At 44.3% G+C, this 19,040-nt stretch overlaps 2 protein-coding genes across 4 annotated transcripts; both read left to right on the forward strand.

Annotated features, from left to right (window-relative positions):
* The first annotated feature begins 4,984 nt into the window (after positions 1 to 4,984).
* Positions 4,985 to 13,330, forward strand: LOC103638005 (putative clathrin assembly protein At5g35200). Of its 3 annotated transcripts, none has more exons than XM_008661000.4 (16): positions 4,985 to 5,243; positions 6,665 to 6,800; positions 6,907 to 6,976; positions 7,234 to 7,331; positions 7,490 to 7,631; positions 7,713 to 7,813; positions 9,906 to 9,989; positions 10,102 to 10,152; positions 10,276 to 10,341; positions 10,453 to 10,518; positions 11,117 to 11,197; positions 11,291 to 11,359; positions 11,934 to 12,086; positions 12,166 to 12,241; positions 12,329 to 12,441; positions 12,541 to 13,330. In XM_008661000.4, exons 2-16 carry the CDS (start codon positions 6,702 to 6,704, stop codon positions 12,943 to 12,945), a joined length of 1,674 nt encoding a protein of 557 aa, XP_008659222.1. In that variant the 5' UTR covers positions 4,985 to 5,243; positions 6,665 to 6,701; the 3' UTR covers positions 12,946 to 13,330. The 3 variants fall into 3 exon arrangements, with proteins under 3 accessions (XP_008659222.1, XP_008659224.1, XP_035818355.1); XM_008661002.4 differs by having other exon boundaries at positions 5,023 to 5,275; XM_035962462.1 differs by lacking the exon at positions 4,985 to 5,243 and adding an exon at positions 5,478 to 5,668.
* A 487-nt stretch (positions 13,331 to 13,817) lies between these two features.
* Positions 13,818 to 18,592, forward strand: LOC100272474 (uncharacterized). The gene is made up of 3 exons (NM_001146946.1): positions 13,818 to 14,339; positions 15,388 to 15,557; positions 17,897 to 18,592. The coding sequence occupies exons 1-3, from the start codon at positions 13,895 to 13,897 to the stop codon at positions 18,413 to 18,415; spliced, it is 1,134 nt and encodes a 377-aa protein (NP_001140418.1). The 5' UTR covers positions 13,818 to 13,894; the 3' UTR covers positions 18,416 to 18,592.
* Positions 18,593 to 19,040: the final 448 nt, after the last annotated feature.

A 19,040-nucleotide genomic window follows, 5' to 3' on the forward strand; every position in this document is an offset into this window, starting at 1 on the left:
TTGCCCGCGTCTGACTTTTGTGCCTCCCCTGGGCCCTGTCCCTTCTCTCCCTCCCTTTCACTTTCCCTTTCCCGCCGTCGGTCCTCTGCGCTCGCGCGGGCCTACACCAGTGGAAGCGCGCGAGTTACTTCCCGGCGAATGCAGCTAACTTCGACTGCACCCGCACATATAGTCTGGGCAGTGATGAAAATCGGACGGATACAGTCGGATACAGGGTCATCCTATATCCTACCCTAATGTATATCTCTCGGATACGGGACCGGATACGGGTAGTTAAGATTCGGGACGGATACAGGACGGGGCCGTGTAATAATCCGGACGGGTAAGAAACGGATAACGGATACTACTCGGGTAGGTACCGGATAATTGTCGGATAGTTCATCCGATGATATTAATTGTCCAACCATCCATAAGTTAAGCAATACATAATCATGTATATGATAGATCAGATGTAAGAAAGGAAACCAGTAAAATTGACATCATGGAGTTCAAAGTTGCTTATCACAAGGATATTGTAGAACCAACACCGCAATATTTAAAATTCATAAAATATTCTAGTTTCACTCAAAAATTGCAAATAAGTTACAAAAAACTAATAAACATTTTATATGAAGATAACTCAAGTCCTCGTATGAAAATGATAAAGTGAAGTACTGATTATGTTGAAACTTGGATACTTACACCGATTTCACATGTAACTCATACAAATAAGTGAAAGTGAAAGGAAAGAAATGTGGGCATATTATAGATCTTATGATCCAAACATTTTTTATGGTTACATATGGACATATGTTGTATCTCCATAAAAATTCACGATTTTTTGTGGCTATTTATGTATTATTAATTTCTTGTCATAGAAAATCATCAAAATACAATTAAATCATTAAAATATTGTAGTATCGACCGAAAAATACAAATAAGTTACGAATACTAATTAAATCATTAAAATATTGTAGTATTGACCGGGTATTAGTGATTCCGTATCCTACCCGTATCCGAGGTTCAATATCTGGGTAATACCCGTACCCGTCCCGACAAACAAAATACCTGTATCCGTATCCGAAATTACGTCCTGTTTTGGTACTCGTATCCGATACCCGTTTCTGGTACCCATCCCGTTTTCATCTCTAAGTCTGGGGCACAGCCGTGCAGCGAACCGATCATCAACGCAGCCGCAATCAACGCTTGTGAGGAGCTGGGTGTTGGGAGGTGGGCAACCAATTACACAGTATCAGAATCCATGTAGGCCACGTTTTATGATCTCTCGCCTTGCTGCCAATTGCTATATGTTACATTTAGTGCTGGGAATTCGACCAAGCTGTCTTCGGATCAAATAGGTTTAGATCATGTCGTGGCAGCCTAAAAAGTAGAAACAGTGACCTAGCTCGATCCTAAAGCATGTTGGGCCTTCATCGGGCCAGGCCGGCCTCAACCTGACTCGTGCGTGCGGGACGTGCTGGGATCCGACGGACCGGACTTTAAGGTCCGGTCTAGGGCCGCCTTCGGGCCGACCAACCATCCGTCGAGCAATCTTGCAAGGAGCATTGGACGACCAGGTTCTCTGTCGAGCAAGCCTGCGAGCGGAGTGGACAACCAACCCTCTAAGCAGTCCCGCGAGTCAGAGCACCCAACTAAGCCTCTACCGAGCAATCCCGTGGGGTGAAGCATATGGCCAAGCCCTCACCGAGCAACTCACCAAGGGGAAGGGTCGATCCAATACTGTTGATCCACGTCGATACGATAAGACGCGTAACCACCAAACCATGTCCGAACCAAGAATACGGTGCCGAAAGTCCCCGTCGAACACGACGATACGCCCCCGCGTATAGTCTCGTGTGTATCCCCGCTGACTTGTGGGGCCAGTCAACCCCAGTCGTAGGGGCCTCAGCGTACGAAGTCTCTACTGTAGCCCACGTATCGGAAAAAGGACAAGACGATACGCCATATCGAGTGTATGCCTACACACACTGAAAAAGTGATGCAAGGGTCATAGTAGAAGATGAAGCTGCACCAAGCACGACATGAATCACATCGTAAGTTACCCACTTCATCAACACCAAGCTTGCTACATGGGACCCGTATACTGGACGGATGAAGCGGTACGCCATACTGGGAGCACGACAGTGTATGGCCTCACAGACGACGTCAGGAGGGCTCCTGACTACGCCACCCAAGGGCAACATGCCGAACTCCCTCTAGTAGAATGAAAGTCCCAATGTAGAGTCATGCCCTTGAACTATAAAAAAGGCAGGGGCCCATATTTCTTCGCACGCAAGCACACCTGTTGTGATACGACTCCAAACAATACTACGATCAGCACTGCACTGGAATAGGGCGAAAGTCTGAACCAGTATAACCCATCGTCTTAAATCCATTATTGAGTCACAGTGATTCACCATTCGAATTGAGTCCATGTTAGCATCCTCACCGACACACAAATCATTGAGTCCCAATTAATTATTCTATCATTCAGAGTAAGTTCGTGCTCGTGTTATCCCAAAGCCCAGCCCATATTCCCACCACACATTAGGTATAAGAACGGTACAACAACCTTTCCTTCATATGTAGTAGTACATAAGTAATTGGCGCAGCCCTCAGCCAAGCCAATCATCTCGCCAACCCACATGCAAACTACCGTAATAGGAAGCTGGAGTTAGGTACGTACAGATGCCCTTCCGCATCCTAGACACTCCTGTTAAGTTCTGCCTCTTGGACGTGTGTTTCCTGACTAATCTGGGGGTTCAAAGTTCCTTGCTTCCCGTCCAAGTTAAAGGAGATCCTGAGAGCTGATCAGCCATGCCGAACGTTTCTGTAACCCTGCATTCACGCAATCCCGTTCGTCGCTCACTACATCTGCGAAACGTGGATCACTATTCACTTGTCTCTGCGGCGCCATATGAGCGTTAAAGAGAGAGAGAGATGGAAAGCAAACGAAAGAAAAAAGGCAAATCCACCGCCGGTGGAGAAAAAAGGGAAAGTCCTAGTCAGCACCCACAATTATTATGGCTCAACTGACGGCTACGGTGGACTAGCAATAAAGTATCCGCTCACATACTACCTGGCCGTGCTGCTAGATGCTAATCCCCTGCGTGCCACTCTCGTCTTCGTTGTCCTCGTGCCGCGCCGGGTTGGTTAAGTTCCTCCTCCTCCTAATCATGCAACACTAGATAAAAAAAAATTCTCGTGTCAATTCGTACGTCTGCTGGATGAATACCATTTTACAGTATTTTGCCCCGTTTGAGATGGAACTTTCACAAACAAACGTTAGGTGCATGTTGTCTCTTGTCACTCATTCAGTTTTTTCCTCGTGAGTTCGTTCTCCAAAACATCTGAGTCACCATCTGTACTCTCTCTTAGCTTAGCGTACAAGTTTATGTTAGCATTTATGTTAGTATAATGCTAGCATTTAATTTCTTTCTTTCTTTTAGGACGGAAAATAAAATAAGAGAGAGAGAGAGAGCATATGATCGGTAGTATTGTCCAGGCGCATCCACCGACGAGCGGACGCGAGGACAGAAAGGGACTAAAAACAAAGTTAGCAGGACGGTGCAAGGGACACCACAGACTTAATCGAATCTCGTAATACACCGCCAATAATATATATATCATTGACCTGCCTGAATGAACGCCTCCGATTAGTGATTGCTACTGCTTTATTACTACTGATGCAAGCTTGACCTGCCTGAATGAACAATTCTAGCAATCCTCCACAGATCTTGGAAGGCAACGCTTAATCGACTTTCAAAATATTCACAAATATTGTTTGGCATATTAGCTTTATGATAGAGACTGTCAAGTTAAACATCCACGTATGCCTAAAAATCATGTTAATTCACAACTGCTCAATGGACTAAGCCTTGAATTGGAAGATCTGTGCAAACTGATTTTATTCAAGAATCTGGTTGGTGCTTGACACCCATTAGATTACCTCCTCGGATGGAGCTTATAAGTGATACTCTAGTATCTCATCCATGATCTTCGTAGATAGTTCCTATCTATCATAGACAGTGATCTATGATTAGCTCATATAGGTGTATTGTTCGAAAATACCCTATAGAATGGTATCTCGCTGTTAGGCCTTCGAACACATTAAGAAAACTTTCATCCTGTCTGTCACCCAGCGGACATATGAATCTATCATCCCTTGGTCTATAAAAAAGGAGTGTAACAACATAGCGAGGGGAATTGGATTTGGTTTCCAGGGATCTGACTCAATTCGACACATTCTCAACAGGGTTGAGTGAGCTTTGGTACAAAGAGACGAGTTATATATAGACTATCCGTCTAGAACTCTTACTAGAACCAAACAAGAAAGGAGAGCCATAAAGGCTTAACGCTTAGTTGATATATGAGATTGTAATCTTATTCACCTTTGTATTTATCAATCTACCACACTCAAAGAAGAGGTAGGATATTATATATCTTGCGTGCGATACCTCTATAAGCCATCTATGTGCTCAAGTGCAAGCTGCACCTAGGATTAGCGTGCCTCCACCCTACTCTTCATCTCTTGTTCTAGGGATAAACATTTTCTCTCTTTTGGGTATTTACTGTATCCTAGTGTTGTAACATGACAACAAATCTCAACGTGAATTATAATGGAGTTTGTTCTAGCATGATTAACAAAGAGGTCATGGACAGATCATATTAGTAAGCAATCGCATGAATGCTACCTAAAAATCTAGTTCACTCTAACGGTCTAACCCATGCAAATTCTTGAGCAGGTCGAGTGGATATACTGCTTTCTCCATCGCTTCCATCAGGAATTAGACGCTGAATGTCGTGTAACATCCATAACTCTCTCGCCTAAACTCAAGAGAAGATTATTTTCATGTATCTTTCTCCATTAGGCTCCGAGATAACTTTTTAACTTTAATATAGTTTAATATATGACTGGATTTTTTTTTACTATTTTGACTACCAAACTGCGTATAATTCAACACATGCTAAGCTGTTCGTGCAGTGCAGTGCAGTGCAGCATTGTTTATTTGGGTGCCGCGTCCCTGTCCGACCACCGGGTGGTGGTTAGCCTCCGGGTTGGCCGAGCCAGGAAAGCTACCGCTCCTCCTCTTCTTCTCCTCCCTCCCTGGCTCCCTCCCTCCCTCTCGTCTCCTCGCCAAGAACGCACTGAGTCCATTCCTCCTCTTCCCCTCCTATCGCCTCTCTCTGCCCCTCTCCTCCCCGGAGATTCCTGCTCCTCCCGACTCCCAAGGGTTATCCTATTCACTCTGCCTGCTGCCAAGGTGAGTGCGCTGTGCGGGCTACGCTCTCTTAGGTTCGGTTTACTTCCCTCCTGAGCTCCACCCCGTGCTCCACCTCTCGAGCTCCGTTTCCGTTGGTTTCGCGTGGGGGAAAGCGCGGGTCTACGGTTCTAGATAGAGTAAACTTTCATTCTTGGCATGTCGCGTTGCTTTTGGCGATTCTGGCGGCGGTGAAAAAAGCTTTCTTTTTTCTGGGGACTCGTGAATGAAGGTGAAAAAACGCTAATCTATTGTCCGTCCCACCAAGGCCCGAGCTCAATTCGAAAATCCGTACTTGGCGGACTTGTCCTTCCTCCTTTGCAGGATTGGAATTGGATTCCACTGTGCTGGCGGCTGGCCTCGTCCGCCATTTCTGGAATCGTGGACGCGTGACTGGAATTGGATCCAGCTAGCCTCTCGTGGATTTGGTGGGTGTGCTGCGTGTGCGAGAGTGGGATGCTTGGTGATGCGATAGTACTAGCTCGTTGCGTGATCCATGGCCAGGATGCCAAATTCGAAACTCTGTTTTTTTGGCCTTTCCGGAAAATTTTTAGATTTCAGTGGCACGGCCGGAGAATCCGGGCGTGATTCTTGCCTTGCTCTGCTCCGTTTGTGTAATCTGTTATTTGCTTCTCCTCGCCCCAATTCTTCCCGTCCCTCTACGGTGGATGTTTCGACCAGAATAGAAGTCGCTTCTGTCGGGAGGCTTACAAAAAGAGCGTCTTGACTTCAGTCAGCCTCTTGCAAATTGCAATCGCAGCTACTCTGCGAGGTTTTGCCACGCTTTTGAGATTGTGCTCTGCTTGTAAGTTGTCTCTTTTTTTGAGTTTTGGTGGTGTGGCCTTCAGCACGTGTTTGCCAATTTTGCTCTCATCTTGATCTGTTCAAACGCTCGGCACGTTCCGGAAACTCACTATGCCAAGTTTGCTGTCCTATGCTCCATTGGGTGCGTCCAGAGGTGTTCCTCTTGTTTGTTTCGTCAAGACCAGAGATTGTCGGTGTTGTTTTTTCGTCTGTTACGTGCTCTCCTCTTTTTAACTCTTTTGGATTCATTTGTCTTAGATGAAATTCATCTTGATCCAGTCATATTTTTGCATTTTTTGCTCTATACAATAGCTTTGATCTCTCTCGGGTTGACCTCCTTTGCTGTTCAGTCATGAATCCGTTGGTTGGTTTCTCGCAGTAAAATTCCTTGTAATAATCCATGTGCGCTTTATTTGACTGCTGCCGTGCAATTTGGGCTCCATACGTTTACCATCCAACTGCTGCCGTGCAGCAGTTATTTCTTGTACTGTAGGTTTTGACTGTTAATGTAATTGGACGGATTAAGATTCAGGAGATGTTTGCCCTATTTGTCTCACCGTCGTAACAGATAGCAGACGTCTCATTTGTCCAATGCTTGGGTTCTTTTGCCTATTCATCAGGCCAACTAGGATATCAACTAGGAGGAGTTGAGGAGGAATGGCTGTTGGCGGAACTCAACCGGTCCTCAGGAAGTACCTAGGTGCCCTCAAGGACACAACGACTGTGAGCCTGGCAAAAGTGAACAGTGATTATAAGGTGACAGCATGTTCATGTTCCCCTCTGGATAGTATTTGGAAGTCTCCATGATCGGACCGGACCCTCACTGCACGCACCGTGGACTCATCATTCTTCCCTCTAACAGGAATTGGATATTGCAATTGTCAAGGCCACAAACCATGTTGAGCGTCCATCAAAGGAGAAGTACATAAGAGGTAGTGGGATATCCTGTCTCTTATGCTGAAGTCCTAGTTCAAACTCTCAACTGCATCATATGACTAATTCTCCAAATTTTCATTGTTATTGATAACTCAGATGTTATATAGAAATTTTGTTCACTCATCGAGTCGTAGATATTTCATTGCTAGAAACCTGTAAATGTATTTTATTATGCAGTGATTTATTCCAAATCTTCAATAATTGCCCAACCTCTTTTGCTGCTGCCACAACTGACATCTTCATTTATCTGCAGAAATTTTCCATTCCATTTCTGCTGCTAGGCCACGGGCAGATGTAGCTTATTGCATTCATGCCCTTGCTAGACGTCTTTCGAAGACGCGCAATTGGGCGGTATGGATCCTATACATTGTCATACTATTTACCGAACTACTAATGTCATGAATGATTTCCTTCTACTTATTTTAAATGCTTATCATGGGTGGTACTATGTAACAAAGGAAGTTACGAAATACTCATGAACATTTTGCATTGATTATTTATCCCACCAGGTTGCGCTAAAGACATTGATCGTCATTCATCGTGCCCTTCGGGAAGTTGATCCCACTTTTCGTGAAGAGCTTCTTAATTATGGCAGATCTAGGTCACATATGTTGAACATGGCCTACTTTAAGGATGACTCTAGTGCAGAAGGTACTAGTTGTCAGTGCTATCTATTGCATTATTAATTTGTGATTACAAACTTATCATTTTATTTCTATTTTTTTCATTCAGCTTGGGACTATTCTGCATGGGTGCGCATTTATGCTTTATATTTAGAGGAGAGACTCGAATGTTTCCGAGTGTTGAAGTATGATGTAGAAACAGATCCTCCGGTATGTAATCTATTGCACACTTACTTTTTATCTCCTGCATTTGCAAAACGTTTTGAAATCTGATTTTTCATCTTTACATTTGTTCTGGTCCATATAACTACATGTTAATGTCAAAAACACATCTATTACGGTGTTTCCAAATCATCTAGGCCCCTAGGATGATGAGGGAATCAAGACCCTTCCTGACAGGCCCATTCACCAACTCTGAGGCTTTTTCCCACCACTCAAGAAAGGATGTGGCACCTGGTTGTGGGGCTAAAGAATGCATGCCAAACTTCCTCAACATCATGTACCAGAGTGATCTTGCAAATACGCATGACACAAGCAAATGATTTATTGTTTCAGCTTCCTCGTCACATAAAGTGCATTTGCTTGGATGATTCAGATCGCTCTTAGCCAATCTGTCAGCTGTCCAACACCTGTTTTGGGCAACCAGCCAAATGAAGAATTGACATTTTGATGGGGCCCAAGATCTCCACACCCTTCTGTAATGTCCAAAGGAGCTTGATCCCAAGAAAAGACTCTTATAAACAGCCTTTGCAGAGTATCTTCCATCTGAAGCAAAGCTGAAAATATGCTTATCCTCTATATTGGGCTGCAGACTAATATCTGAGAGAGCTTTCCAAAGATGAAGATAGTCAATTAGAGCTCCAACTGTGAGAGCCCCTTTAATATCTAAAATCCATCTCCTATTTGATAAGGCGTCTTGGACAGTTCTCTTGTTAATGACTCTCTTTGGTATTAGGTCATACAGCCGAGGTGCCAAATCAGAAATTCTTCTCCCATGAAGCCACTTATCTGTCCAAAACATGGTGTTTGCTCCATCCCCAACCTCAGAGATCAAGGCCCTGGAAAAGAAAGCCCGAGCCTTACTAGGAACATGAATAGGTAAGCCAGTCCAAGGGCGATCAGGGTCAGTTTTTTGCAACCAAAGCCATCTCATCTTGAGAGCCCAACAGAGCTCCTGGACATTAGAAATACCCAACCCACCTAGCTGTAAAGGTCGGCGCACTTTTCCCCATGACACCAAACAGTGATCTCCTACTTCCTTTCGACCTCTCAAGAGGAAACCTCTCCTTATCTTATCAATAACATCCAAGACCCATTGGGGGATGTCAACAGCCATCGCTACATAGATGGTCATGCCTGTGCTGTACTTGAATCCTTCTTCCTGCCGTGGTCATTAAATCAGCCTTCTAGTTTTTGATAACTAGAGCCCAGCTTGCCTCTAATCCTTAAGCTTGCGGATGAAGAGAGGAGAATGTGGGAAATTGCAGGGGCCAAGGGGCTATCCTATCTGACAGCTTCCATGCCTGAAACCTGAGGGATGCTGTCTTTGGAGTAGCAGTGGTGGTTCAAGATTTTATGGATTCTTTTTTGTATGCATGTTTTTGGCCTCCGTAAAGAGCGCCTTGTATTTGATTCGGTCTTCTTTAAGACCTTGTTACCTTTATTCTTAATATAAAAAAGGCGCATTTCTCCTGCGTTTCGAGAAAAAAACTACATGTTAATGTCATGGCATAAGATACTGCCGTGTAACACACTATACTTATGAACAAGAGAATGTGCCGGCTCTGTCCGGATCTAGGAATGGATGCATAATTGGTGCATATGCCCAAAAGCCAATCTCATTAATAACCATGTCAACTTTGTGGTACCATGACCGCACAAGAAAACTGTTTCACTATTATTTCCAACAATTAAATTCGAATTTGAGTGTCAGAAATGCAACTCTTTTTTTATAACCAAGAAAATTATGGGGGACATATCATGTGCAATCAATCATGCTGGTGCAATCGTGCAATCAAGTGATGTGGTGCATCTAATCAAAATTCAACGGTGGCACATATTTTAGGTAGAAGGGGTTAAATATAAAATAGCAGTTACCATTGGATTTTGATTGGATGCACCAGATTCATTGATTACACTGAATCGAGCACATGATGTTTCTCAGAAATTATGTGATCTACTGCTGTACTGCATGTTTTCCTCGGTGAACTCATGATTTTATAACGAATTCCGCTAGCTTGCCATATATGCACCTGGTTAGCAACTGCATTTCTAAGTACATGAATAATTCTGGTATCTGCAGAGGACTAAGGATCTTGATACTGTTGATTTGCTTGATCATCTGCCACAATTGCAGCAACTCCTTTTTCGTCTTCTTGCTTGCCAGGTAATGACTCTTTTGCAACTACTGTGCGTACAACTACAACTTACACCAATTCGTCTTCCTGTGATACCATTTAAGTTTTCAATTCTATTGGTTAATTCCTGAAATTTTACAGCCACAAGGAGCGTCATCTTACAATGTTATAATCCAGCATGCACTCTCAATGGTTAGTACGAATATCTAGTTCTTTGTTTCTGTCTTTCTTAAGTTTTAGTGCTTGTTTTTAAGCAGTGCACAACTGGGCTTTGGTCCATGGTGTTTATTGACTCTTTCTGTGCATTACTGGTAGGTTGCTTTAGAGAGTGTTAAGATCTACACTGCAATTAGCGATGGAACAATCAATCTAGTTGACAAGGTGAACTTTCTTAAGCTTACCACCTGGGATAAGTTTGTGAAAATTTCCTACAATTATTATGTTATTTGATTGATTTTTCTCATCAAACTTAAATGTTATTCCTTATTGCAGTTCTTCGAGATGCAAAGGAATGATGCTGTTAGGGCACTTGATGTATACAAAAGAGCAACTAACCAGGTATATTGTCCCCCCTTTTTCTCTTCCAGATCCATCAAATAAATAGTTTTTTTTTTGGCTATTTTTGTCCAGTTTTAGCAGTACATAATTCCAAAATTCTTGCCAGAGCACAATGAGGATATAGTCTTGCTATTTACCAGGAGACTTGAAATGGATAAGCAGTTAGCATTCTGGAGAGGGGCTACTCATTAAGTTAGTAGTGATCTCATCCATGTTTAAAAAAACTCGACATGCGGGGGTGGGGGTGGGGGTGTTGTTAAGATAGCCCCTGGGCGTTGCATTAAGACTTTTTTTCTATGAAGACAATGGAAAATATCATGAGCCAGACAGCTCAGTTTATCTGATCCTTTTTTCGGCATAGTCTCTCTTTGTGTTGTGGAATGAGGATTATTAGCATATGAACACTGCCAAAAAAAATGTTTAGTTCCCACTTCAACATCACCAGCTCTGCTGGTACTGATCCATGTTCCAAACTAAATTCTGAGCCATAAGCCATTGATTCAATACTTGAGACTGTTGAAATGGAAGTGTGTAGGCTGACTGTTACTGAATATTGATGGGGTTTCTCCATTAATTTTCCTTTTTTTTTGTCACAAAGGCTGAACGACTTTCAGAATTTCATGAAGTGTGTAAAACTATACACATTGGGCGTGGTGAGAAATTCCTGAAAATCGAGCAGGTTCGATAAATGCTCCTTGGATTCTTTAAGTCTTTGGTTTTTGTCTCCTAAGCTAGCAATTTACTGATGAAATTTATTAATGACCACCTGCAGCCTCCAGCATCATTCCTGCAGACTATGGAGGACTATGTTAGAGATGCTCCAACAGGTCAAAAACAAAAGGTATGGAAACTACAAGAAGTAAACTCACTTACCGATATGATGTTTGGACATCGATAAGCTATCTTCATTTGAATATCACTATGCCCACGAACTGATGATGATGAATCCACTTTAAAAACAGTTCAAGCTAAATAGCTATGTGTTGTTTTTGCATAATTGTCTGATAAGACTTTTTCTTATGTACGTTTACATTCTGAATAGCTTCTTTTTTTGCGAACATGCCTCAGCAGATAAGTTATTAAGAGGGAAGATTCTGATAGCTTCTATGAAATATGCCATTTTTAATAACCTTACATGTAAAACATGTGTGAATATATGTATATTGGGATTTTCAAATAAATGCACATAGTACTACGGAATGAAGTATGAAGCCTGAGTATCATTTTCATCTGAATAAATGATCCTCAGACACTGTTGAACTATCACATTTGGATCTTGACACACACCATTTATATTATTTTTTTCTCAGCTATTCAGATTGAAGTTATCAGGAGGCCCTTCAACCATCTTGTTCATCTCGTTATACAGTTCTCACCCAGTCTTCTTGCCTCTAAGCGTACTTCATTTGTTGCAGACTATACTAGCGATAGAATACAAAAAAGAGCCAGAGGAGGAAGAAAAACCGGCCTCCCCTCCTCCTGCTCCAGAACAGGAACCGGAACAAGAGCCTGAGCCAGAACCCGAACCAGTGAAAGAGGAAGCACCAGAAGCCGAGCCGGACTTGCTGGTAACATTCTTTGCTACTACTACGAGGCAGCCATTATTAGCCATGCATTTTTTCTGCTAACACTCGTTTCACTCTCTAGGGTCTGAACGAACCGAGCCCTGCTGCGACCGCGATAGAAGAGCAGAATGCTTTGGCGCTAGCAATTGTCCCGATAGGTAAAATTCCTCATGAACGATAGTTAGTCGCGCCATGAATTTGGTTCATATGATAGGCGTGGCGCTCACTCTGGCTTGCTGTGGCAGATGATGTTCCGGGAGCTGCTCCTACTTTTGAGAACGGAGTCACAGGCTGGGAACTGGCCCTGGTGACAGCACCGAGTTCGACCGAGACCGCCGTTGCCCCAAGCAAGAAACTGGTAGGCTGCTGAACCGCCTCTATCTCGCAAACGTTTTTCAGGCAGGGATTGGCTGGTTGCTCATCGCTGTGCTCGCCAAAAAACTGAAATTCTGTGCAGGCCGGTGGTCTGGACTTGCTGACCCTTGATAGCCTGTACGACGAGGCGAACCGGAGAGCGAGCCAGCCGGCGAGCTACAACCCCTGGGATGCAACCGCGTCTGCCCCGATGATGACCACCATGGCGCCGGCGATGCACGATCCGTTCTACGCCTCGAACGGGTACGCGGCGCCGCACGGCGTGCAGATGGCGGCGATGGCTCACCACCAGCAGCAGCAGCAGGTTTTCATGCTGCAGCAGCAGATGATGGCGCCGGCGCCGGCGGTCCACCACCCGATGCAGATGCAGCAGAACCCCGCGAACCCTTTCGGCAACCCCTTCGCGGCCGCCGGCGCGCATCCCTACGGCGCCGCCGGCATGCCGCTCCACGCCGGGCCCGGCAACGTCTACACGGGGCTGATCTGATCTAGTACCCCACGCGGCCACGCCCGGTGGCCAGTTTCTTGGTTGCGTTAGCGCTACTGTTGCCCCACCATTCATTCTTTTTGTCCAAGTTTTCTTGGTGCCATTGTGAGAAGGAAATTTGTAGCACAGACAGGCAGGCAGGCAGGTAGAGGCGGTCACGGTTGGTTATTTATAAATAGCAGCGTCGGGTGGTGTCCTGTACGTAGGAGGTGAGTGCATGTATATTATACAACATAGAGTTTGGCCACTTGTTCGTGTGCACATGAGAGTCGATTCTCGTGGCGGCGAGACTCGTCAGGACGGCCCGTCGAGATTGAGATTGGATTATTCTTGGTGAACATACGCTGGATACGGTTGAATAATGCAGGCATTCTTTTTTTTAGCAGCTGACTTTGTGTGATCCAATGGAAACAAGTAGATCGACATCTCATCATGAAGCTGGAAAGTCGATCCTGCTCTTGCCGGTGCTAGTGTGTGGCCCCGTCTTTCCCCTCGGCGTGCGCTTGCCTGCCGCCGTTTCACTTTAGCCTCGTAGACGCCGGTGGAAGCGGTCGCCGAGATGTCTCATTTTTCTCATCGCGCAACTACCGGCGGCAGCAGCATATGGAATCCAGGAACGGGCCGAACGGCGCACCCAGCCAGCGCCACTCGCGCGCGATCACTGATCAGCGAACCAACGGCGGCCCGCCCCAAGCACGTGGAGCCGGGAACCGGAAGCCTCTCTCTCCCTCCCGAGTCCGCCAGACCGCCACCCTCTTCCTGCTGCCGCAAGTCCCAATCATTGCCTCCCCCACCAAGCCCACGTCACTTCACCCCACCCACACCACGCCAAGTCGCCAAGGCAAGGCCCCCCAGCGAAAGCAAAGGGGGAAGCAACCCCCCGCACCGCGAGGCCGCAAAAGCAATCGCGAAAGCGAGCGCGAGGCGAGTCGGCCGGCGAAGGGGGCGGATGGCGCGCGGGCTGCGCGGCGTCCGCGACGACCTATCCGAGCTGGGGCGCCACCTGCTCGACATCGCCTGCTTCCTGCACCCGCTCCTCAACCCGGCCCACACCGACTCCCCGCCACCCACCCCCACGGGCCGCCGCCGCCCGCGCCGCTCCCCGTCCCCGCACCCCGCCGCGCCGCCGTCACCGTCGCTCCTCGCGGGCATCCTCTCCGACCTCGCCGAGATCGGCGGCTCCTTCCGCGGCGGCTTCTCCCGCTCCTCGCCGGCGCCCGACCACCCCGCCCCCGACGCGCTCGAGTCACAGCAGGCCGCCTCGTCCCCGTCCCCGCGTCCGCCTCCTCCTGCTGCTGCCGACCAGATCGCAGATGATGTCGTGGGAGCAGCGCGTGCCCTCGCCGCGCGGCCCGAGGCGTGGATCGACTTCCCCGTGCTCGCCCTAGATGAGGGTAATTATCTCTTCTCGGCTCTGGCACCAACACGACTGCGATTGTTTGCTACTTCTGCAAATATTGGCATCTGCCTACGCAGATTGCGCCTGTGCTGGTGGCTGATGCTTCCTGTGGAGTGGTTCCCTGGGGTGGGTGTAAAGGTCGCTGGTTATGGGAGTTGTTATACTTGTTAGTACCAGTAAATTTTAGTGGAATTGAGAGAAGATAGAACTCAATTAGGTACCCTATTACCTAATAGTACTCTGGGATGTTTAAGATTACTGTTGTGGAAGCTGGGTCATGGGATAATGGCATGCGAGTGCTTGTGCAACAAGTTCATGACTTTTGAGAGTATTGATAGATGGGATGATCAGAGGACGAGTCAATGTTTTCAGCTTTGATTTCGGGTTTTTACAGTTACCAGAGTGTGATATTTGGGGTTTAAGCTCATTTGATTGGCTGTGAGGTTGCCTGGAATAGGCTGAAACAAACTGGAGGAACTCTTATGTACTACTATGTTTGGAAGACATGAGCTCGTTCTGTATGCTGTTAAGGCTGTATTGCTGCTGAGTACAGGTCTCATGAAGTCATGATTTCGTTTTGTACTTCTGTTCCATTTTCCATGTGGTGTTCGCTATTATAGATTTGACTTCATATTATATTAAATACATACAAGAGTTGGTTGGTATAAATGAGATGCATTTATGGATTTTGAAGAATGCTTTACTGCTTTAAAGCTGTAAGAGGTACTTTTTTTACATAAGCAACTATATTTAGTAAATTCGTTGACGTTTGAAAACAGATGACAAAGATGCGTTGCCTTTTTCTGTGCAATACTGGTTCTAGTTTTCCTTCCGTACTTCCTGGGTCAAATATGTCTGGCATGATCATGCATTTGAAATCTTGAAAATACATATTACTGTGGGTTGTTTTGCTTAGCTCCTGTTTAGGAAGTATTATTTGTGTTTTTATTCTTCTGTGCTATGCATTTTTGTCTTTACTTTTAGTAATGTCCTTTTTTGTGACTACTTTAGTGGTATCATGATGTTGTTTTATTCTTTTGCAGGTTCTGTAATTTCTGGTATCCAAAGAGATCATATGGAATCCATTGAAAAACTTGTCCCAGATTTAGCATCTCTACGGGGTAGGCTCTGTCCTTCTTACATGGATGAAGACATATTCTGGAAGATTTACTTTAGGTTGCTTGAGTCAAACATAAATGAGCATAGTTCTGAGGTATGTTCATTTTCTGTGTATCACTCTCTTGTAGCATACATTTGAATTTTGATGGTAGACCAGATTTTATATACTATTTTTAGTTTGAATGAAACGTCTGTGGTTTTGAAACTGAGATGTCAACGGAGCATAGCCTGTTAGCACGAATATATTTATACTAGTTATTATTAGCGAAAGGGCGAAGGGCGGGCCTGGTGCAGCGGTAGAGCCTACCGTCTGTAACCGGAAGGTCCCGGGTTCGAGCCCCAGCCTCTGCATATTATGCGGGTAAGGCTTGGCGCTTAAAGATACCCTTCCCCAGACCCCGCACAGTGCGGGAAGCCTACGGCACTGGGTACGCCCTTATTATTAGCGAAAGGGCCTCTAGCTGAGTTGGTTAGTTGATTTGATTAGCACTCCTCAGGTCATGAGTTCAACTCCCCGTGGAGCGAATTTTAGGCTATGGTTAAAAAAAATCCCTTCGCTTGTCCCATGCCAAAGCACAGGTCTAAGGCCTGGCCCCGGTCGCGGCCGTTCTCACATGGGCTATGGTGCCACTGTGTATGGATGGGACAGGGGTTAGGGTGTTTTCTCGACCTGTGTGAGATGGTCTTCGTCTTAATACAATGCCCTACATCAAATAATGTTGAAAACACTGCATTTTCTAAATCGCTACTCCCTCCGTTCCAAATTATAAAATGTTTGGTTTTTTCCTAAATACGCTGCTTTAACTATGTATCTGGACACCGTGTATATCTAAGTACATAGCAAAAACTATGTACCTAGAAAAGCCAAAACATCTTATATTTTAGAATGAGGGGAGTAGTTGATATTATTACAGAAAAACTGAACTTCTAGAGAGGCATAAATTACTGGAAGAACTCTTTTCAGCGAATTCTGTTGACTTACAAATCACATTCATGGCATTACAAGTCATCATATGTAGCACTATGAATTCTGGAAGCATACTAGGTTGGACTGCACAAACAGTTTGCATATCCCTTGAGTGCCGGGTTTCTAATCGTTTAGCTTTAGCACTTCAGCTTCTAGTTGGGTTGCAAAGATTTGATCATACATTGGTGTGATTCATTTAGCAATGGATTCTATTTATGCATTATAGAAGTATAGAACTGACACAAGCAGTATCAGTGTCTAAATAATAGTTTGTGTCATCAATCAAATGTCATCTTATTTCAGCAAGCAAATACTTGGATTTCAAGGTTACAAAATAGGTCAGCAGCCAGATATTGATAACATGAGTTACTTCATAAATTGTATAAATGTTTTTGTTATAGCTGTGCTAAAATATATAGTGTGCACTGAAATAATGTTGCTGAACCTACTGGAAATGTGAATCCCGTTGTAGTCATTCTAATATATTTGTGCTCCATTATATTTGCATACAGAATGTATTGTTGCCTTATAAAAACATGGATTGCACCAGAGTTTGCAGCTGAAATTCTTAATCTTCCGTATGCATTAGGAATAAAACAGAAATGTAATTAAATGTATAGAATTTTTCTTTACAGGAACTGGTATAATTAGGTGAAGTGTGAATTTGTACCAGAATTTTATACACATTTGAGATATATCTTTTGACCACTGAAATTTTCTAGAATATATTCTCAAAATTCTTGAACTTAATGAGATTTAATTAGCAAGTATTTGCAATACAATTCTACATCATAAACTTACACGGTTTTGAAACAAAATAATTTAGAATTTATTGATGTTTGCACTTTTAAAGGTTTGACTAAATATTGTCCCAAACTTGTTTTTGTGACGGGATAATGTTTGCATATGATAGTCATCTCTCATCAGTGCCTGTATGCAAGACCAGCATTGAATATTGAATTTTGTCAGATTACTAAATTGGTCCCTACTTTACATCCTGTGGGTTTACTATGTTGGTACGGCTTATTTGCTTGCTGGCCTGCATTCACAGGTGTTGAATTTCCAACGCGCTTGTTTAGTTGTTTGTTTGCTGGCCTGCATTCACAGGGGTCGAATTTCCAACGCCTGGGGTTGATCAAGCATTCAAGCTGCCTGGCCGGCAGTCCCCATGCCAGGCATCAACCAGGCACAATGCACATTTTTGCCAATAATGTCTAGAGTTCCATTTTTTTACTGTTATTAGATGCTATTGACTATCTTGTGTAGGCACTTTTCCCATTTCCCCTAATGTCGACTGCCACTAAAGTGCTAAGTATGTTGCCGATGATCCTTGGGTTCAATAAGATCATCTTTAAGCTTCTCCATAAAGCAGCACCTCTGAAAAAAACTGAACTAATAAATTAAGTTGTGTCGTATGATCCGATATAGTGTCTTTATTTATCTTATATTACTATTTATTTGTGCAGGAAGATATCCGGAGCGTGCCAAATTCTGTACATCACAACAATGAGATAGAGTCTGATTCTCCACCTCACGTCTGTGAGATAGAAAGTGTGAAAAGCAACCAAGAAGGGTACCAATCTTCGGATGGTCGTGCTTTCCCCAAGACAAGATCTGAGCGAAGCATTGACCAATGGGTATTTGCAAAGTCAAAATCTGAAGAAAGCATGGATCAGTGGTCTGAAATACCTTCAGATGTGGAATCCTTCAGAGAAGGTAAAAGGTACCTCAGTAGCGAGGAGCTGAGTGACGTTGATAGTGCCAACGTTGTTGTCATGGACAAATACATGGATTCACTCCTCTCTGACCGGAGGAACCTTCCCTACGCTAGCTCCTCGGTGCGCCGGGATTCAGTCAGACGAAAACCTGCTTCGTCCGCCGATTACAGCCGCCGACCTCCGCAGCCAACTCCACCTGCATCGCTGTCAAAGAAGGAATCGTGGGATGTCATTGAAGATTCGGAGTTCGATATACTTGACAGTTAGTAATTGAGATCTTTGCGATCTCAAGGCTGTTTATCCTTCTATTTTCTTCCATGTTTCCCCACACTTCACCTCGTTTGTAAATGTGGACGTGCAGGTGGCGTCAGTGATAGTGGGAAAGGACTAATGTTCTTTTTACCAATATATTATAACAGTGTGTGCATATAAATCTTCTGAGCTCGCAAGCTGTGAGCCTCCCAGGTTAAAAGTGTTTATATGTTGGCATCATTGTTTGTTTCAGATATTTTATTGCAGAACAGAAAATTGCCACCTATCATTGCGAAAAATCTTTGTATCATTACCCTTCTCACCCTTATTTCATTCTAGTAAAGCATTGTTATTGTCCAGTTTGGACATCAGCATTATCGAAAGACGAAGACAAGGTGATTGAGTTGCTGGATCAAATAATGTAGTAGGCTTCAGAGATTGTCCTAAGACTGTCTCCAGTAATGTTCTGTATATTCATCCTCTATATCCGTTCTTTACAGTCTCCTCTAAAAGATTTTATCCTTTATATCTCCTTTCTCTAACAACGTTCTATAAATCATGCCCTCTATACACAAATACCTATATTAGAGATATTTTTAATTTTTAATTTTTGTACATACGTATTTATCATACTCATAGA

The sequence above is a fragment of the Zea mays genome, chromosome 9 (genome assembly GCF_902167145.1).
Source record: "Zea mays cultivar B73 chromosome 9, Zm-B73-REFERENCE-NAM-5.0, whole genome shotgun sequence".
In the NCBI taxonomy this organism is placed as follows: domain Eukaryota; kingdom Viridiplantae; phylum Streptophyta; class Magnoliopsida; order Poales; family Poaceae; genus Zea; species Zea mays.